We start from the raw sequence: 22361 nt of genomic DNA on the forward strand, positions 1-22361 counted from the left end.
GATTAAACAAATGTTTATGTGAGAGGGCTTCTTCTAGGCTTGAAATATATACAAATAAGGTTCCTTTCCTTAAGGAACATACAATCTTACATTCAAAATACCCTAAATGTCAGTTTATTTTATCAGATCTCTGTTTTTCTAGATGATACCAGGTTTAGTTTTCTGATAATTAAAGTTTTTACCAAGAAGTTCTTTATCAGGATGGGGAAGTTCTTCTATGTCAATTTTTTAAAAATTCAGTGGTATCGTTTATATGAACAATATCATGAAAAGATGAGATCATTACTTTTTCAAGGCCTGCCCCCATGCCGGCACTGAAGTGTTTACAAAAAAATCAGGAGACTTAATTCCAGCTATCATATATTAAGCATAATGGCTACAGTAGGAATTGGTGTTTCATAGATTCTAGCATTATCTCCACATTTCTGATAGGGGAGCTGAACATCGTACCAGCAGTGAAGAAATCCTACCTGAACTAGTGCCCGTGGGGCCTGCTGAATTCTACTCGCTGCAAATCAGGGAACTAGGAATTCACTTCCAGGAAACTTCTATATGTGAGAGCATGAGATAGGGTTAGCTAGCATGTGTGTGGCCAAGAAACTTATTTCTTATTACCAATAACAGAAGCCAAATTTAGCTCCTTTACGTTTGTCTCCATTTATTGTACTTAAAAAGATATGTCCTTTAATTCATATGTCCTAACCTGATCATCCTCCCTGTAGTGAAACTGAATGAAGTGTGGTGATGCTTCCAGTGGAATTTGTGCACACCTGCTCTTTACTTTAAGGTCCACAGCTTTGATAGGCAGTGCACCAATAGCTAGAATTCGTGGTGCAACAACTTATATCCTTCCTAGTGAACCAAAGTCACTAAATTATTGAACTTCGATACCTAGTAGTCATTAAGGACCCCATCTTTGGAGGGTGGCCTCTTTTACCATGCAACTTTGGACATAACCTGCTCTCCCAAGAGCAGCAGTGGTAAGGACCCCACCTCCAAACTCTCTAGCAAGTACTACCTAGCTGTGGCACTTGCTGAATGAACTTCCGCTGAGTATATGTAATTTTATCATCTCGTAGTCTAAGCTGTATTCAGTAGCCAGATCATCTCCTGGAACTTTATTTAGTAGGCTCTCATGATAGTACTGAGAGCATATGAGTAAATACAAAGGGTCTGACCACCGTTTAAATTCCCTAAACAGTTTAAAACAAACTGATATGCTTTGGAACTGGCTGAGGAACAGGTCGGTAGCCTCTACTCTACTTCAGGAGAAAGTAAAAAACAAGTAGAGGAAAAAAATGTCTGAATGAGACTAGTGAAGATTTTTATTCTGCCCTAAGATGGGTTGCAAATCAAAATTTAAAGTATGAAATAATAGAGATGAAGGGAGAAGCATAAAATCTCGGAGGCCTCCAAAGATCATCTAATAAAGTCTTTATGAAAAGAAGATAATAGCAACTTTTAATTCTTAGATACTTTCTGCAAATGAGGAGAGCTGAGGAAATAAATTGTTAGCCTTGAAACAAAGCAGGAACTTACTATAGCCAAGGTGGTGAGGTGGAGACACATGTTCTTGTTAGTCATTGATGGATGTCCATCTGCACTCTCTTTGTCTAGTAGTATTATCTTGAACTCCCTGAGTACCTATCAAAGGCCTAATTGAGATAAGAGCTTTTTATGGAATTTGTCATTTTTGCAGTCTTAACTGAATGGTCTAAAATCCACCCCTGCATCAGGGCAGATCTTTAGAAAGCTGAGGACACGGACCAAATAAAATTGGTCCCCCCCCCAAATTGTTTGACTCAGATGAACTTGGCATGATACCATCATCTTTTATTAAGAAATACCATAAGAAGCAGCCCTACTTTACTGTGTTTATCCTAATGTAGCCAACACTTTAAAAGTGATTTGTCCTACTAGAAGGGTCCGAAGATAGAGATATTTACAACTTATTTTTATCTTGCTTTAGTATGTATGTTTGCACTAGAATTCTTTCACTTGCTCTCATCACTAGAGTAATCATCAAAATGAATTCTAAACAGTTAATCAAGTAGTAGATGCCTTCAGGAAAGCCAGACCCTATCATTCACTCATTCATTCATTCATTCATTCATGCATTCATCAGTTTTTTTCTGAGCACTTTTCACATGTGTATTTGCCACCAGTGTGCCTTCTTGGTAGAGAGTCTCTTTAGTCTTTTGCTGTCATTACTAGAATAATCATCAAAATGAATTCTAAAAAGTTAATCAAGTTTTTTGTTTTTATCAGATATGCATAGTACAAACATTTTCTTCTAGCCTATGGCTTGTTTTTTTCCTGACATGCCTTTTGAAGAGAAGAAATTCTTAATATTGATGAAACCTAATTATCTTTTTATGAATGTACTTTTGGTGTTATATATATAAAAAAAAATTGCCTTCCTAAGGTCACAAAGGTTTCCCCTTATATTGTCTTCTAGGAATTTTGTAGTTTTAATGTTTTAAATTTACGTCTAAGTGGTTCATTTTTAGTTGTCATTTGAATTTGGTACAAGGGATACGTCAAAATTATTTTTTATTTCATTTTTTTGCGTATGGATATTTAATTGTTCCAGCACCATTTGTTGAAGATTATCCTTTTTCTTCCATTTTCTTTAATTGAAGTGTAGTTAACACATAATGTTACATTAGTTTCAGGTGTACAACATGGTGATTTAACAACTCTATGTGTTACACTATACTCACCACAAGCATAGCTACCGTCTGTCACCATACAACGGTATTACAATACCATCGACTGTATTCCCTATGCTCTACTTTTCATCCCTGTGACTTTTTTTTTTTCCGTAACTGGAAGCTGGTACCTGCCACTCCCCTTCACCCCTTTTTGCCCTCATCCTCTTCCCCTCTGGCAACCCCAGTTTCCTGTCTGTACTTGCGCCGTTTCTGCTTTGTTTTGGTTTTTAGATTTCACACATAAATGAAATCTTTTGGTATTTGCCTTTGTCTGACTTATTTCCCTCAGCATAATACCTCTAGGTCCATCCATATTGTCCCACAGATGGCAAGATCTCATTCTTTTTTATGACTGAGTAATCCTACATTGTGTGTGTGTGTGTGTGTGTGTGTGTGTGTGTGTGTGTGTATGCGTGTGTGTGTGTGCACGTGCGCACATCCACCACATTTTCTTTATCCATTCTTCTATCAGTGGACGCTTAAGTTGCTTCTGTGTCTTGTAAATAAGTTGCTTCTGGGTATTGTAAATAATGCAGCAGTAAACATGGGGGTGCATATATCTTTTTGAATTAGTGTTTTTGTTTTGTTTAGGTAAATACCGGTAGTAGAATTACTGGGTTATGGGGTATTTCTATTTTTAATTTTTGAGGAACCTCTGTACTGCTTTCCACAGTGGCTGCACTAATTTATATTCCCACCAGCGGTAACCTGGGGTTCCTTTTTCTCCACATCCTCATCAACAGATATTTTGGTGTTGAGTTGTATACTTTGTATATTTTGGATATTAACCTCTTACCAGATAAATCATTTGCAAATATCTTCTCCCACTCAGTAGGTTGCCTTTTTGTTTTGTTAATGATTTGTTTTACTCTGCAAAAGCTTTTTATTTTGGTGTAGTCCCAGTAGTTTATTTTTGCTTTTTTGTTTCCCTTGTCTGAGGAGACATATCTAGGAAAATGTCACTAAGGCCAATGTCAGAGATGACTGCCTCTGTTTGTGTCTAGGAGTTCTGTGGTTTCAGGTCTCACATTTAGATTTTTAATCCATTTTGAGTTTATTTTTGTGGATGGTATAAGAAGTAGTCCATATTCATTCTTTTGCATGTAGTTGACCATTTTCCCAACACCATTTGTTAAAGAGACCATCTTTTTCCCATTGTATATTCTTGCCTCCTTTGTTGTAGATTAATTGGCCATCTAAGTGTGGGGTTTATTTCTGGGCTTTCTATTTTTTTCCATTGATCTATGTGTCTATTTTTGTGCCGGTACCATACTGTTTTGATATTTATTGAGGGTTTTTATCATGAAAGTGTGTTGATTTTGTCAAATGCACAGTGTTAGCTGCATTGCATAAGTTTTGATATGTTTTGTTTTCATCATCTCAAAGTATTTTACAATTTCCCTGGTGATTTCTTTTTTGACTCATGGGTTATTCAGGCTGTGTTGTCTAATTTTGACATATCTGTGAATTTCTCAAATTTCCGTCTAATATTGATTTCTAACTTCATTGTGTTTGGAGAACTTTGTATGATTTTAGTACTTTTAAAGTTATTGAAGATTATTTAATGGCCTAACATCTGGTCTACCCTGGAGAATATGCACTTGAGAAGAATGTTTATTGTTGAGTAGAATGTTTTATAGAGGTCTGTAAGGTGTAGCTGGTTTATAGTTTTGTTCAAGTCTTCCATTTCTTTGTTATCTTCTGACTAGTTCTTCTATCCATTAGAAGATAGTGTGTTTCTCCCTTCACTTTTCTTTGTTTCTGCTTCGTATATTTTGGAACTCTGTATTTAAGTGTATATACTTTTATAGTGCCTGTATCTTCCTGATGGAAAACATTATAAAATGTCTTTGTCTTAATAAGAATTTTTATCTTTAAGTTTTGTACTGTTTGCAAGATACATCTTTTTTTTCCTTTCATTTTCAACCTATATGTGTCCTTGAATTGTTTAAAGTTTGATTCTCTTACAGAAAGCACATAGATGGAACATGTTTTTTAATCCATTCTGTCATTCTCTGGTGTTTTATTGGAATATTCAGTCTGTTTACCTTTAATGTAACTACTTATAAAATAGGCTTTACCTCTGCCACATAATTTGTTTTCTCTCACTCATGTCTTTTTTATTTTTTCAATACCTGCCTTCTTTTGTGTTAAATGGGATTTTCTAGCATGCCTTATTAAGTTCCTTATTGTTTCTTCTATATATGTTTAAATTATTTTCATAGTGATTGTCCTGGTATTGCAGTTAACATTTTAAATTAAAACAATGTAGTTCAGATTAATACTAAGTCAGTTTAAATAGTATATAAAAATTTTGGTCCAATATACCTTTATTCCCTACCTCCTCTATCATGCTATTGTACTATTATTGTCATATAAATTGTATCTTTATATAAGTCCATTAAGACATTATTTTTTTAGCAGCTGTCTTCTAAAACAAATAGGAGAAGAAAAGAGTTACAAATAAAAATGTCTTTATACTGCTTTCATATTACCTACATAGTTACATTTACTGATGCTGTTTATTTTGTGTAGATTCAAATTATTTTTTTAATTAAAAAAATTTTTTTTAATATTTATTTATTTTTGAGAGAGAGAGAGAGCATGCGAGCAGGGGAGGGACAGAGAGAGAGGGAGACACAGAATCCAAAGCAGGCTCTAGGCTCTGAGCTGTCAGCACAGAGCCTGATGCGGGGCTCAAACTCACAAGCTGTGAGATCATGACCTGAGCCAAAGTCGGATGCTTAACCAACTGAGCCACCCAGGTGCCCCTGTAGATTCAAATTATTGACTACTCTTCATTCATCTCAGCCTGAAGAAGTTTTAAAAATATTTCTTGTAGGTCTACTGACACAAATTCTCTCAGTTTTTGTTGATCTGGAAATATCTTAATTTCATCTTTATTTTTGAAGGAAGAGTTTAAGCTGGATATAGAATTCTAAACTCAGTTGTTTCCTCTTGTAGCCTTTTATTAATTCATCAGGTTGATTATATCAATTTGCAAATTAAGAGCACCTTCCTTTGTGATCTTTGTAATCACTTTTCTTCTCTCTTCCCCACCCCCACTGCCCTGTGCCCTCCACCTTCCTTATTTCATTGGCCAGACTTTCAGTACAATGCTGAATAGATGTGGTGTGAGTGAATATCTTTCCCTTGTTGCTGTTACTCAGAAGACATTTAGTGTTTCACCAGAAAATATGATGTTAATTATGTTTTTTGTAGACAACACTATTAATGTAGAAATGTTTTAAAGTATCTATTTAAAATGTGAACTCAAGTTCATTCTTGGGAAGGAAAGTAGATTGAGAGCCAAAGGAAAATAAAAGATGCTTTAAAGTCACTGAAGGTATCATATGATTAAATGGGAGTTCAAGAAAATTTAGGCGTTCTCTTCCTAGTAGTCAAGCACTTACAATGCATCTCGAGATAGATATATTTTTTATATTTATACCGAAGCCAGGGGAGTAGAGTTTTCCCTATATTTATTGCATATTTTAAAATTTCTATTATCACTTTGCTTGTTTTAGTAAATAAAATTGTAACATCCTGGAAATTTCCCTCTAAATCATATTTTTATTCTGAATGAATTACTCACTCTGACATATTTCAGTACATTCTTTCAGCTTCCTAGTTAAAATAAATCACCTTTTTACATTTAGAATAAAATGTTGAAATAATCAACTAAACTTAAGGTTGTATTATCATAAAAATTAGAGAATATATTTAAAATTGACTACCATTTTGAATCAAATATCTTTTGTCCATCACTTGAAGGCAGATGTTCTCAGAAACACTGGGCAGCTACAATGAGATAAGTGTATGGTATTCATGGAATATTACCTGTCTTTCTGAAGTAATCTTGGTTTTGAGCTCACCTTTTCCCTGTTGTTCAAGTGTTACAAATTATTCTTCATGCAAAAAGAATACTATAATTCAGATAAAGACTTGAGTCTTTTATTTGAAATGCATTTCAGATAAAAAAAAAATACTGTTGTTACAAGTCTCTCTTATTTTACATGACCATCTGGACTGCTGTCTGATACAATAATTGAGTTCTTTTCAAGGTCCTTTCCCATGAAGGAAAGTCAGCTCTGTTGAATTTTTACAATTCTTGCAGGTATATAGCTTAGAGATATACACAGGTCTGCTTCTTTGTAGTATCTCCTCTAAGAGGAAAAACAAAGTACACTTAGTTCACGTATAGATGTTAAAGGGGTTTGAAGACCGTAGGAAATGTAAAACTGTGAATGGGTTACGTTTTATTACAAGTTTATTTATTTATTTATTAATTTTTTAATTTTACTGTTTTAATTTACATTCAAATTAGTTAGCATATAGTGCAACAATGATTTCAGGAGTAGATTCCCTAATGCCCGCTACCCATTTAGCCCATCCCCCCTCCCACAACCTCTCCAGTAACCCTCTGTTTTTTTCTCCATATTTAAGAGTCTCATGTTTTTTCCCCCTTCCTGTTTTTATATTATTTTTGCTTCCCTTCCCTTATGTTCATCTGTTTTATCTCATATAAATGAAGTCATATGATATTTGTCTTTCTCTGACTGACTAATTTCACTTAGCATAATACCCTCCAGTTCCATCCGCGTAGTTCCAAATGCCAAGATTTCATTCTTTTTGATTGCCAAGTAATACTCCATTGTATATATGTACCACATGTTCTTTATCCATTCATCCATCCATGGACATTTGGGCTCTTCCTATACTTTGGCTATTGTTGATAGTGCTGCTATAAACATTGGGGTGCACGTGTGCCTTCGAAACAGCATACCTGTATCCCTTGGATGAATACCCAGTAGTGAAATTTCTGGGTCATAGGATAGTTCTATTTTTAATTTTTTGAGGAACCTCCATACTGTTTTCCAGAGTGGCTGCACCAGCTTGCATTCCCACTAGCAGGGCAAAAGAGATCCTCTTTCTCTGCATCCTAGCCAACATCTGTTGTTGCCTGAATTGTTAATGTTAGCCATTCTGACAGGTGTGAGGTGGTATCTCATTGTGGTTTTGATTTGTATTTCCCTGATGATGAGTGATGTGGAGCATTTTTTCATGTGTCGGCCATCTGGATGTCTTCTTGGGAGAAGTGTCTTTTCATGTCTTTTGCCCATTTCTTCACTGGATTATTTGTTTTTTGGGTGTTGAGTTTGGTAAGTTCTTTATAGATTTTGTATGCTAACCCTTTATCTGATATGTCATTTGCAAATATCTCCTCCCATTCTGCTGGTTGCCTTTTAGTTTTGCTGATTGTTTCCTTCGCTGTGCAAAAGCTTTTTATTTTGATTAGTTCCAGTAGTTCATTTTTGCTTTTGTTTCCCTTGCCTCTGGAGACGTGTTGAGTAAGAAGTTGCTGTGGCCAAGATCAAAGAAGTTTTTGCCTGCTTTCTCCTTGAGGATTTTGGTGGCTTCCTGTCTTACATTTAGGTCTTTCGTCCATTTTGAGTTTATTTTTGTGTACGGTTAAGAAAGTGGTCCAGGTTCATTCTTCTGCATATCGCTGTCCAGTTTTCCCATCACCACTTGCTGAAGAGACTGTCTTTATTCCATTGGATAGTCCTTCCTACTTTGTCAAAGATTAGTTGGCCATAGGTTTGTGGGTCCATTTCTGGGTTCTCTAATCTGTTCCATTGATCTGAGTGTCTGTTATTATGTCAATACCATACTGTCTTGATGATTACAGCTTGAAGTCTGGGATTGTGATTCCTCCTGCTTTGGGTTTCTTTTTCAAGATTGCTCTGGCTATTCGGGGTCTTATCTGGTTCCATGCAAATTTTAGGCTTATTTGTTCTAGCTTTGTGAAGAATGCTGGTGTTATTTTGATAGGGTAATTATTTATTTTTAACACCAGGTGGGTAGATTTATTTCAAATATTTGTTGAATGAATGAGTGAATTAATGTTGAAAATCTTTAAATTTTTATCTCGTCTTAATCTGTTTTATCTACCTAGAAAAAATTCTATATATAGAAACCTTGCTACCTCTCAGATTTAGTGTGCTCAGAGTCATTCCTTTCTTTGTCCTTATGAAAACAACCTGCACTTATCAGCTTTCCTATTTTTGGTTAAGTGCGTCCCCCAAGTTTCCTAGGTTCAAAAATTAGTTTATGAAGAGGAATAAAAGATAGCATTCATTCATATCATTGCCATCATTCTATTTTCTTTCATATCATTTCCATCATTCTATTATTCTGCCTTGTCACAGCAGCCCTGAGTCTTCAGTTTTTCCTTTCCAGATCAATCTCAGTATACCAAATTGTTCTAAAATACTGCCTTAGCCATGTCAACCCCTTATTCACTTGCCTTATGTAAACGCTTGACAGAGTAGACCCCTTATCTGTTTTTCTGAATGGTCTTTAAGGTACTACACAATCTGTCCCCTTTTTTTCTCTCTTCTCACCTCTGAGTCTCCTAGAGCAACAGTAAAAATCAATAGTAATGACAATAATCATAGCTAGCACTTATTTAATATGTGCCAGGTGCTGTTTAAGCACTATTTTAAGTGCTTGGTTGTCTAAGTTTGTACAGCTCGCATATGACAGAGTCAGAATTTGAAGCCTGGTAATCTCGTTCCAAGAGTTTATAATTTTAATTCCTCTGCTCCTCTTCCTTTCAGTGACATTCTTCTTTGTTTAGTAATGTCAACTCTGTGTTTTATTTTGTTTTGTTTTTAATAGGCTTTGCTAGATCCTGACTTCTGTTATTTTTCTTTTCTTTCATATGAGAAATTTCCCCCAACTCTTTTCTACTGTTAGCTCAAATCTTCTCTCTTTATTAAAGTGTCATACAGTCCCATAAAATCTGCCATAGGTGTTTGAGCCTACACCTTTTTCCCCCTCTATGTTTCCACAAACTCTATTACAATATTTTAGCACTTTTTTATTTGGCCCACAAGATTTTACAATCATGGTGTCTGAGTCTTGATGCTTTCTTAGTTTACTTCCTCTTCCCAGACATTTGTAAAATGTTAAGTGAGATTAATTGTTCTGTTTCTCCTCCCAAATCATTGGAAATCCCATGCTTCTCTGTGTAATCAGAAAAAAGTATATTCACATCTCAGCTCTGCCTAAATGTGATCTTAGGGCAGTTTCATTTACCTATTTTTCCTCATTTCCAAAATACTATGTAGAGTTGTGTTAGGTATTAGAGATAGTATATATAAAACACTAGCATATAGAGGTTTCCTTTATTGATTATAGCTTTTAGTCTGCAGCCTGTTATATGTATTCCATCAACAGTTTCCCCCAACTTCTCATGCCTTTGTGTCCCATAAAAGATCTCTACCTATGATCTTGACAGCTCAATCAATTCTTCTTACAAGGCTTATTTTATTAGTGTCAGTATTACAAATTTGTCCAGTCTGGAAATAAGATGGACTATTGTGTCATTTCCAGGGTTCCTCTTATTTATTTATTTTGAGAGTGGGGTTGGGGGGGCAGAGAGGGAGGGAGAGAGAGAATCCCTAGCAGGTTCCACGCTGTCAGTGCAGAGCCTGACATGCAGCTCACTCTCATGAGCTGTGAGACCGTATCCTCAACTGAAATCAAAAGATGGACGCTTAACCAACCGAGCCACCCAGGTGCCCCTCCAGGGTTCCTTTTTTAGAACCTGTCTTATTGAAGGCTCTTCTATTGGCAGTCTGCTATCTTCTGACATACTGGCTACTTATAATAACAAGTCAGCAGTCCCATATTTCTTCAAAACTCTTCGGTAGGTGCCACCTGGCCATCATAATTTAGTTGCAGCTAGTTTTGATTGGATGTAAAATATTTACAGTATTCACCACAATTTCAGCTTAATAGCTCTGATCAATCAGTCTTCTTAAAAAGGCAGATTGGCAATACAATTCAGAAGGCTTTTGACTGAAATTCTCAGTTTTGATGTCTCTTGGAATTTAGGTTTGTTCACCGTGCATGCTTTTTATTCATGAATCTTTGAGTTCTTTGCCTCCATCTGACACCATGTGTTTGAGGTTGCATTTTATGAATGTGAAACTTTGCACATGTTTACTAAATGATTTAGGTTTTATTTTTGCCTTGTGTTCTTAAAAATACCAGCTGCTGCTTAGTTAAAAATGTAATGTAATTTGACTGACGCATGAGTTTTGAGGTTCATAAACATGGATGTATTTTCCTTGTTTGTATTCATAAGTCTGTGGTTCCATATGTAATATGTTTCTTGATTTAATTTTAATACTTTATTTTAGAGATAAATAAAAACAATAACAAAAGCCTTGGGGAAACATGTTTCTATTTTTTGGAATTCACACTTGTACGTTCAAAATTCCTCCGCATTTTAGTAGTTTTCTAAGTTTTCTGTTTCAGGAATTTTATTATTTTGTTAGCAGAGAACAGCTTTTGATATTGATATAATACTGTATTTATGGAAACAATTGCATTTTGAATGTGTGAAAGAAACATTTCTCCTCATTTGCTCCACGCAATTTTAAGAACCTAATGACTAGATTTAGTTATACATATAGCTGATTGTTGTAAATCCAATAATTTATTTTGGTGGTTCTTAACAATTTGAGGGTCAGAAAACCTTTTGTAAAATTGATGATTGCTTTGTCCCTTCTAACCGCAAAAGTTCACACGGAAATTTAAGGACCCCATGAAGGGTTTTTTTCAAAATGGGATAGTACATGTATATGTAAATATAATGTAAGGCACTATATAAGATCTTTAAGAAAAATGTAAAAAAATTTATATAAATACTCTAAGCGGGGAGGAATTATGTGGGTGCTTGAAAAAAAACATGCAGAATAGGGCATTGAACAGGCAGGCTTCATGGAGATCATGGAATTTTAAGGCCTGATTCAGAAGACAAAACCTTATTCCTAGCAGAGATAATAGTGTGAGCAGATAGAGAGGCAAGAAAGTACTTGACCTCTTTGGATATCCGTGAGTATTGAGATCTCTTGGAGGATAGCGATGGTTTCTGATTCACCTTTTGAGTTCTGCATTGTGTCGCACAGTACCTTATGTAGTTTTATTATGTGAACTCAAATACTTACTGAGTTGAATTTTTTTTACTCTTTTTTTTTAACAGAGAAGCTTTATTTATTTTTTTAAATGTTTATTTATTTATTGAGGAGGGAGGAGCAGAGAGAGAGGGAGAGAGAGAGAATCCCAAGGAGGCTCCACGCTGCCAGTGCAGAACCCGATGCAGGGCTCAAACCCATGCATGAACAGGGAGATCATAACCTGAACCGAAGTCAGATGCTCAACTGACTGAGCCACCCAGGCACCCCTTTTTTTACTCTTTATTATGGCTCCTGAGACCTCTTTTCTGCGTGTCCTATCATGTTGTATCTTTGCTCACAAATATATATTTTGCAGAGAAACAAGCTAATACATGTAATTTCAATGACTGTGTGCATTAATTGGCTTTAAAAAGAAAGCCAAACTTGTTTTTTTATTAGAAAAGAACAGCTTTTGATATGAATTTTATATTTCTTAAATTGTATCTCTGGGAACAGTTGTTCTTGGATGTGTGCAAGAAACATTTCTCCTCAGTTACTTGGCTAGCTTTGGGGGAACAGTTAAAATGGCCATTGAAGCATCAAATAAACTAATAGCAACCCCAGCCAACTCTACTTTTGTTTAAGTGAAATCTACATGAAGTCTTGCCTGCTATGGTAATATAATGAATAGATTAATATATAAGTAGTAAATAAGAAATAAGATTTAGAAACTAATAATCTTTCTTAAGAGTATTTTTCTTTCCCCTTGAAACAGCGGCAGTATCTATGGGGAAGAAGCTTTAAAGCTAGCATTTTCTCAATTTTAATTGAGTAACAAAATCTGCTTAAAAATGGACACAAACAAAAAAAAAAAACCTTTCTTATTATTGACATTTTCTTGCAGGACTACAGAACATTCCTTGTAACAGTTTTGTCGGCTGGTTAATTTTCTTGCTGTATTCCTAACGTTAGAGCAGTACTACCTGTGTTGGTGAACTGTTTATGCTATTTTAATTAGTTTCTTAAACTGTCTCTGCTTGGGGTACTAAGATGGCTCAGACTCTCGAGTTAGGTCAGGTCATGATCTCATGGTTCTTGGGATCGAACCCTGCTTTAGGCTCTGTGCTGACAGCATGGTGTCTGCTTGGGATTCTCTCTCTGCCTCTCTGCTCTTCATCTGCTCACGAATGCGCATTCTCCCCCCCCCCCCCCAAATAAATAAATAAGCTTAAAAAAAAGAGCTCTGCCTAATTTCCTCTCTTGTGTTTGTAATGTTATAATGTGGGCTATTAATTAGAGCGTATATTTTATACATTTACTCATTCAAGTAATGCTTAGTGAGTGCCTATTCTGTGAGGCTATTTTGCAGGTGCTATAGAGGCTGTAAAGATGAATAAAATATTGATTCCTCAAGGCAATCTTATCTCCTGAAGATTGGTTGTTGTTTTTTTTTTTTTTTTCCTGTGGTAGGATAAAATTATTCTGATTAATCCACATGAGGAAAAATAATTTGTCCAAGTTTATCCCACTAGTAAGCAGCAGAGGTCGATTTCAATGCTCAAGGGCTGATGACTCTGGAGCCTGAGCATAGCAAGTCTCTACGTATTATCACTAGACAGGTTTATTGCTTTGGTTCTTTCTAGTATTTGAGCTTGTATCTCTGTTTTTTATTTGTTTCTCATTCATTTAGTGCCATTAATGAAGTCAAGAAGATGTCTAAAGTCATTGATAATCAATTGTAAAACATGTTCTATTTCAAGAACATATTTGAGACCCATTCTTACATATATACATAATCTAGTCCTAGACACATGGTACAGACTTGCTAATTTATGTTGAAGTTGAGTGACTGTATGACAATGCACTCTCTTCCTCCTATCATGATTGTTTTTCTGACCTGCAGGTTTTAAATGCACAGAGAGCAGGATACAAAGCAGCCATAGTTCACAATGTTGACTCTGATGACCTCATTAGCATGGGATCCAACGACAGTAAGTACAGGTATCACTTTTCTTCTCTCCTGTTTGACAGATCTTTTGAAACTAAAACTTAAGATTTTTTTCTTCACATTTTCTGTTCAAAAAGCAAATTTCTTTTCTATCAGAAAAGTAACTCTCATCTTAACCCTGTTGGGACAGTTTTATTCATATTGAAGTGAACTTGACTTGTTCTTTTCCAAATAGTTGTTTCATTTTCTTTTACCTTTGTGTTTCATTGTAGAAGATGTGTTGATATTTTGGCAAAAACCAAAGGAAAACCAAAGCTTTAAATAGAGATAAACATGCTGAGTTAAGGCTTCCATAGAAGGATTTTTGTGATTTATTTAGAGATTCACAATATTAAGTGGATATACTAAGTAGCTGCTATATTCTTGTAAAATTTCAAAGCTACATACTTGGGCTTTCTTACACCAGTTGGTTATTAGTTTCTTAATATACAGTGACATGCCTATAGCTTTTTATTCAAAATAGGAATGTTTTCCCTTATTCTCGACTAAATATTATCTTGTAGGGAAAATGAGCCAATTTTAACCAAATAACTGGCTTTAATCTGAGATTTTTAAGCTGTATGCTTTCACTTAATTTGGTGAGAGTGATAAAGGTATCTTTTGTTATGTTAATGACATGACTTTTGGACTCCACCTAAGGAAGGTGCCTGGTAGGCTGGAAAACCAACCATTTGATGAGAGAATTGGAGCTCCCAGTCCGGTCTCTCTGATCTCTGGGGAGAGGCAAGGGACTGGAGGTTGAATAGATCTCCAGTGGCCAATGGTTTAATCAGTCATGTCTGTGTAATGAAGCCTCCATAAAACCCAAAACGACAGGGTTCAGAGAGCATCTAGGTTGGTAAACATGTGGAGATTTGGGGAGAGTTCCATGCCTGGAAGAGTGTACCCTTCTCACATACCTTGCCCTATGCATTTCTTCCATGTGGCTCTTCCTGAATTACATTCTTTCGTAATAAACTGCTATCTAGTAAGTAGATAATTTCTCTGGGCTCCATGAGGCACTCTAACAAATTCATTAGACCCAAGGAGGGGGTTGTCACTGGAACCTCTAATCGGTAGATCAAAAGCACAGATGATAATCTGGACTTACAACTGGTGTCTGAATGGGTGGGGCTTTTTGTGAGACTAAATCTTTAACCTGTGGAATCAGATGCTATCTCCAGGTAGATAATGTCAGAATTGAGTTGAGTTGTTTGATGGTGTGGGGAAGAGCCCCCACATACACATTGGAAATTGGGTTCAAAACCCAAAACACACCGCCAACATTCATGATTAAGTATTTTATTTTTGTTTTTCTTCTAGCACATAACCATAATACCTCTGGCTACTGAATGCCATTGAGTCTCATATGCAAGAAAGAGCTTGGAGCAAAGAGCAGACATAAAGCTATGGACTGATATCCTACGTTGGAATATCTTTAAGACTTTAAATAATTAGATCCTTAATAGGAATCTATTTTTGGAGTCCTTGACTAAAAAAATATTTTTATAGCTTAAGATAGTATTTGTTGTTATTGTTTGAGTAGAACCCTCTTCCTTCTTACCCCTGGTAATCTGAGGCAAAAGCTACAATTTCTAGAAAGTAAAACTTGGTGGGGCATGTGGGTAGCTCAGTCAGTTGAGCGCCCAACTTCGGCTCAGGTCATGATCTCATGGTTCATGGGTTTGAGCCTTGTGTTGGGCTCTGTGCTGATAGCTCAGAGCCTGGAGCCTACTTCGGGTTCTGTGTCTACCTCTCTCCCTGTGCCTCCACTACTAATGCTCTGTCAATCTCTGTCTCAAAAATAAGTAAACATTAGGAAAAAAAGTAAAACTTGGTAATAAGTTCCTTCATTAATTTCTATATATATTTAAAATTATTATTTAATATCCTAGCTGATTAAATCATTATAATGCATGAAGAACTCTTAAGAGATTCTAGCATTTCACAAAACATTTGATAGTCACTGCTTGAGAATTAAAGGAATTGATGAAGGTATTTTACTTACCAAATAAACTGTTGGCACTGCAGATTTGACACAACGTTCTTCTCCTTAAAACAAAACAAAACAAAAAACAAAAACCAGGTCAGTAGCTTTTGTTACCTGTATATTTTGCTAGCAAATGTAAAGCATAAATACTCCAGAAATAGGTATGAATTTAAATTCACATCATGAAGCTTCCATTTGTATTAGCTATATAGCTTTGAGCAAGGGACTTACTCTTTGTGTGTTTTGCTAAAGTCCTGAGCCTAGTGTTTATGAGTCCTGAAGACCTGCTTAAGGTCTTGTTTGGGTTAAACAGATTAATATTTGTAAACTGTTTAGTCTTTTTACAGGTTTTCTTTTTTTTTTTATTAATTTTTGTAAAAATATTTATTTATTTTTGAGAAAGAGGCATTGTGAGACAGGGAGGGGCAGAGAAAGAGAGAGAGGGAGACACAGAATCCAAAACAGGCTCCAGGCTCTGAGCTGTCAGCACAGAGGCCGTCGCGGGGCTCCAGCTCAGGAACTGTGAGATCATGACCTGAGCTGAAGTTGGATGCTTAACTGATAACACCTGTTTTTCCCTTTGTACTACCGTAAACTTTTTTGTGGTAATCATGCCGGTTCCTAAGGAAAAATGTGCTAAATGTTAAAAGTAGCACATAACCAAGTAATCTTGCTGTTGCCATGGAAATGTTCCACCTGAGCTATTATATATCAAAGATTGGTCAGAATTTTGGTTCTTGACTTTATTGCTTGAATTTATTTTGCTCCATCCTTGGGAATGTGTGTTTTGGACATTTCATATATCCAAAAACAAATGTTGTAAAAAAGACCTTTACCACTTTCATCTTCGCTATTACTTAGTAGAGGAAAGGAAAGCATGGCTTCATTAAAAGGGACATGTATCAGGGCGCCTGGGTGGCTCAGTTGGTTAAGCATCCAGCTTGGGCTCAGGTCATGATCTTGTGGTTCATGGGTTTGAGCCCCACATCGGGTTTTGTGCTGACTGACAGTTCAGAGCCTGGAGCCTGCTTCGGATTCCATGTCTCCCTCTCTCTCTCTGCCCCTCCCCAACTTGTGCTCTGTCTCTCAAAAATAAATAAATGTTACCCAAAAAAAGAGGATATGTATCTGTCCCCCCTTTTAAAGGCTTAGTCTGTAGCCACAAAGAATATTGCACATGTTCTCCTAAGAGCAGACATTCCAGTATCTAAAAACAAAAGGAAGTTTTAAAAGCCCCTTGCTACAGACATTTCACACAAAGAATTTGTTTTTATTTCAGCTAGAACATAGGATGGGTTCGCTCAGTGGAGCCAATACGTTTGTCACTGTTAAGAGGAGACAGAATATGATGGGGAAAACACCCAATCACAGAAGCGGGATTTATTCTTCTAGGTTAGTTGATATGTGAACTAGCCTGTGCCTTTGGGAAAGTTACCTTAACCTTTTAAACCCTTTACTTTCCTCTGTAAAAGTGTGAATAATTTTAATTCTTATTTGACCTGACACGGTAGTGAAGATCATATAAAAGCAGGCGTATGAGAAAACCCATGCCATGGCAGAGTTGCAAGAGTCTAGGTTAGGAGGCAGAGCCTCAAGTTTGAGTCTTGGCTATGCAAATTCCTAATTATATTACCAGGGCAAGTTATCAATATGTCCGAGTTTGTTTCTTCTCCTCTTTTCCTTGCTGTCTTCCTTCAACAAGTAGTTTTTGACAGTGTACTCCTCAGGTATTGTTTTAGGCACTGTGACTACAGCAGGGAATAATACAGTTTAAGGCTCTGCTTTCATATCTTTCATTGATGTAGCAGAATGCAGCATTTAACAGTGTGGCTTCTGGGTACTGCCTGCCAGGGTTTGAACTGCAGCTGGACTACCTTCTAGCTATGCAATCTTGCGTATGTTACTTTACATCTCTGTCCCTCACTTCTTTGATCTGTAAAATGGGAATGATAACAATACTTCACTCATTGGGTTGTTGTTGAAGATTGAATGAATTCAGATGTATAAACCATCTAGAAGACTCCTGCTTTTTAGCAATCATGTAGTGGTTACTTAGCTATTACCTAATAATTATATTATTGTATATTCATTATAAATTATATAATAGCAGCAAAATAATAAACCTTTAGTGGTTATTCAGCCGTTATCATTACTGCTGTTATTACATTCTAGGGTGGGGGAGAGGAAATGAACACAAAATCAAAGAGATATGCTGCATGTCAAGTAGTGATAAGTGCTTTAAAGAAAATCCTGTCAGGCTGAAGGGATGTAGCATGGCAAGGACTAGAGGAGAGTGGCCGTTTTAGATAGGGTGGTCGGACAAGGCTTCTATGAGGCTTTGACATTTGCATTAGGTCTACAGTGAGAGGCTGAGCCATGCAGATTTCTGGATAGTGTTCCAAGGAAAGGGAACAGCAAGAAAATGCAAAGCTTAAAGATAAAGCATCTTTGGTGTTTTCAAGATGTGGCAGAAAGCCACCTTGGCTGGAGTAGAGTGAACAAGGCAGAGAGAATGGCAGAGGATGAGGTTAGAGAGGGGTATTTATAGAACTTCGGAATTTGTTCTGTGTACCTTTTAAACAGAGGTTTGAAGTGATCTTTTACTTTATAAAGCATTTAAAAAATTATTTATGTGTGTGTGTGTGTTTACTTGTATTAGAGAGAGAGAGACAGGGGAGAGAGACAGAGACAGAGACAGACAGTGCGTGAGCAGGGGAGGGGCACAGAAAGACACAGACAGAATCTGAAGCAGACTCCAGACTGAGTTGTCAGCACAGAGCCTGATGCAGGCTCACCAGCTACCAGCCCTGAGATCATGAGGTAAGCCTAAGTCGGACACTGAGCCATTCAGCCCCTGATCTTTTATTTTAAAAGGATCACTTTGGATCTCTTTGGAGAACAGATTGAAGGTGAAAGGTGGGCAGGAGTGCCTAGGAAGAGACCAGTCAGAATGTTGCCAGAGGTGATGGTGATCTGGAGTATTGGAAGTGACTGATAAGAGGTGATAGAATTATGGATGTATTTTGAAGTTGATAGGATTTGATAGAAGGAATAGGGAAAGGGAGGAGTCAAGAATGATTCCAAGATGCTCAGCCTGAGAAACTAGGTGAATACCAAATGTTGTTTACCCAGATGAAAAGGACTAGGTAGGAGTAGAGCTGACTGAAAGGAAAGAGACTTTGAGAGTTCTGTTCGAGAAACATTGTTTGAAACACCTATGAGCTAATCAAGTGGAGATATTGAACAGGCAATTGGATATATGAATCTGGAGAGGTTGGGGCTGGCCATTTAAATTATCATTTGTCTATGATACCATGATAATACTATCTGCAATGTATACTTCAGGATTGTTTTGTGGATTAGAATTAAAATTTAGTGTTTTTAAAAGTATTTTGTGAACTAGAACATGTTATGGTTTTGTTTTCTGTAGATAAATAATGTTGCAAAGTCTCCAAGATGGCTATTCATATTTGCATACATTTCCCCTCTTCTTCTTCTTTTTTTTTTTTTAAAATTTTTTTTCAACGTTTTTTATTTATTTTGGGACAGAGAGAGACAGAGCATGAACGGGGGAGGGGCAGAGAGAGAGGGAGACACAGAATCGTAAACAGGCTCCAGGCTCCGAGCCATCAGCTCAGAGCCTGACGCGGGGCTCGAACTCATGGACCGCGAGATCGTGACCTGGCTGAAGTCGGATGCTTAACCAACTGCGCCATCCAGGCGCCCCATCCCCTCTTCTTCTGACTAAAAGGAGGAACTTTTTACATCTCTTTAGATATGATAACTCAAAGAAGTTATATCACTTCTAATAATTATTGACATGACAGGATATCTGAGGTGTATCATTGAGTGAAAAAAAGCTTATACTTTTTTCCATTATTATATGATCCCATTGATACAAAAAAATAAAATTTTTATTGATCCCACTGATATAAAAATAGTGATTAAATATTCCCTTATCAACCATTTAGGTTCCTACCCTCCTGGGGCTTATATGGGTATGTGTATGTGAAAGAGAGAGAGAGAGAGAGAGAGAGAGAGAGAGAGAGAGAGAGAGAGAGAGAGAGAGAGAGAATGGGAATGTGTGGAGCGAATGACTATATTTGCATAAAACAATAATCTAGGAGTGAAAAATGTACTTGTTGAAACTTATAGAACTTTATCACTTCAAATAGAACCTTTGTCTTCAGGTGGGAAGGATTATAGTTGGTTTTGGTTTTCTTCTGGTGTCCTCCCCCCCCCCTTTTTAAAATAAATAACAAATGTGTGTGTGTTTTTTTTAAAGGAAATGTAGAACAAAGTTATTGTGAAAATGTAATAGAAACAAATGGACTTTCTCTAAAGCCAGATTTGTTAAATTAACTCACAGCTAAAAATAAGACTGCTTTTTCTGTTGTAACTTTAAGAGGATCTTCCTGAGTAATGGGTAATTTTTCAAACTTCTCTTCCGTTGGCATTTGATTTTGGTTTTGCAATATAGGTATGAGTCCAGTTTGTTAACACACCAAACAAAACAAAGCTTTCCAGTGAACTCCAGGCTTAGGAGGAAGTAGAAATTTACCCAGCTTTCCTATTTTATGCCTTTTCTCAACTCCTGTCAGCCCTTCACTCTGGAAAGTCATAGATGTGTGGTGTCATTTTTGAGACTTTTGTAAAGTGGTCTTTTCTTACATTTTTTGGCCTATACCTCTCCTGGGAATGGGTATGTAAAAAAAGCTTTTTTACTTTTTCATTTAGGAATTATTTGTGGAAAGAAAACTTAAAATATTTTCTTCCTTTTGTAAGAGTTAATTGTATCTAAAGAGGAATAAATTGAAAGGAAATACTAAAAATGATTATCCCAATCTTCATGGGACTATTGCGGTAGTAGGTAACGTATGTATGCAGAATGTTAGCTTTTGTTATTGCAAATGTAATAGTATTTCTCAACCACTGAGATTGATGATGGTATAAATCTGCAATCAGGAATATCGACCAATTTGAATTTATTGTAGTTGTTTCCAGTTATGTTTGCTGCTATTATGAAGAAAGTAAAGTTGATTGTACACTGAGTATGGGCTTTTAAGAATAATTTTATTATTATTTTATACAGTTGATGTGCTAAAGAAAATTGACATTCCATCTGTCTTTATTGGGGAGTCATCAGCTAATTCCCTGAAAGATGAATTCACATATGAAAAAGGGTAAGTAATGGATATGAAAAATAATCATGTAGCTTAAAATTCTCCTTTATATTAGGGTAGAACTATGTTAGTTATAACCAAGGTTGTGTTTTAAAATGAACTCTATTGTGCTAAATTAAGTTCTCTCTTAAGTCATAATGATTATAAGACTTTATTATAATAATTTCTCTGTGCATTATTATATATTGAAAATATGCTCACTCTAGAGAGCCTAAGGTACTCATGTTGCTAAAAAGATAAAACTTTCCCTCTTATCATTTAATCAAACCATTCATATTTAGAAACAATGTGATTTATATTTATCATTAGACATTTGTAGTTTATTAAAAAGAGATTTGTTATTTTATAAACACAGTCCAAAACAGTGTGTTATTGACTTGGTTTTTATAAAGGCATAAAGTTTGTTTTCAAGTTTAAAAGGTTTCATTTGGAATAAAACCTTCTGTATGGAATTTCTACCACAAATCACATTATGAGGGTAACACAACCTTTTTTTTTCCTTCCCAAATTCTTTTTTAATTTAATTTTTTATTTTTTTAAATTTACATCCAAATTAGTTAGCATACAGTGCAACAATGATTTCAGGAGTAGATTCCTTAATGCCCCTTACCCATTTAGCCCATCCCCCCTCCCACAGCCCCTCCTGTAACCCTCAGCTTGTTCTCCATATTTATGAGTCTCTTCTGTTTTGTCCCCCTCTCTGTTTTTATATTATTTTTGCTTCCCTTATGTTCATCTGTTTTGTCTCTTAAAGTCCTCATATGAGTGAAATCATATGATTTTTGTCTTTCTCGGACTGACTAATTTCACTTAGCATAATACCCTCCAGTTCCATCCACGTAATTGCAAATGGCAAGATTTCATTCTTTTTGATCGCTGAGAAATATTCCTTTGTGTATGTATGTATATATACATCCCATTTCAAACTTCTTGAAGTTTAATCCTAATTTCTTTGGATGTAAATCTGGGGCTTTGGATTGCTTCCTGTTTTCTGCACAACAGTTGTTCCAGGCCCATCTCGTTCTTTTCCTCCCCCTGACTTGGAACCAGTCATTTTTTCAAGAAGCTCTGGTTCCTTTTAATTGAATACGGTATTTAGAGACTGAGGGGTGATCATTGCTCCTTGGTTTGTCATTATTTCTAGGGCTTTTTAGTGGACACAGCTAAGAAATATATATGCTTTTTGCTTTTTATTTTTTGGTTTTGGCTTTTGTTTTACAGGGTACAGCTTTCAGGTAGAATAATATGTTTTTAAAGATACAATAAATCACGAGCACATATTGTTGTTTCCAACTTAAGTTCAGGACCGTACGTTTTTACTGTATTTTGCTGATCTTACATCTATATTTTATTTTTCTGTGCTCAGAGATACCAAATAATTATTTTCTTTTTTAATTGCACAATACACACACACAGACTCAGAACAATACCAACACTATCGCCTTTGTTTAAGTTCTTTAAGTTCTATCATAATAAGGATCTAAAATCAAATTACCATGTTTTAAAATCTGTGAA

General features: G+C 36.0%; 1 protein-coding gene across 5 annotated transcripts in view; it reads left to right on the forward strand.

Annotated features, from left to right (window-relative positions):
- Positions 1-22361, forward strand: part of RNF13 (ring finger protein 13) — a 159236-nt gene that overhangs the window by 80638 nt on the left and 56237 nt on the right. For 4 of the 5 annotated variants that reach the window (XM_058730196.1, XM_058730195.1, XM_058730198.1 and 1 more), the window contains 2 exons: positions 13590-13677; positions 20756-20846. In XM_058730196.1, the coding sequence (XP_058586179.1) occupies positions 13590-13677; positions 20756-20846 (179 nt within the window). Of the gene's footprint in view, positions 1-13589; positions 13688-20755; positions 20847-22361 lie in introns of those variants that run through there. The other variant, XM_058730199.1, reaches the window with a different exon arrangement.

This window comes from Neofelis nebulosa, chromosome 5 (genome assembly GCF_028018385.1).
Source record: "Neofelis nebulosa isolate mNeoNeb1 chromosome 5, mNeoNeb1.pri, whole genome shotgun sequence".
Classification (NCBI taxonomy): domain Eukaryota; kingdom Metazoa; phylum Chordata; class Mammalia; order Carnivora; family Felidae; genus Neofelis; species Neofelis nebulosa.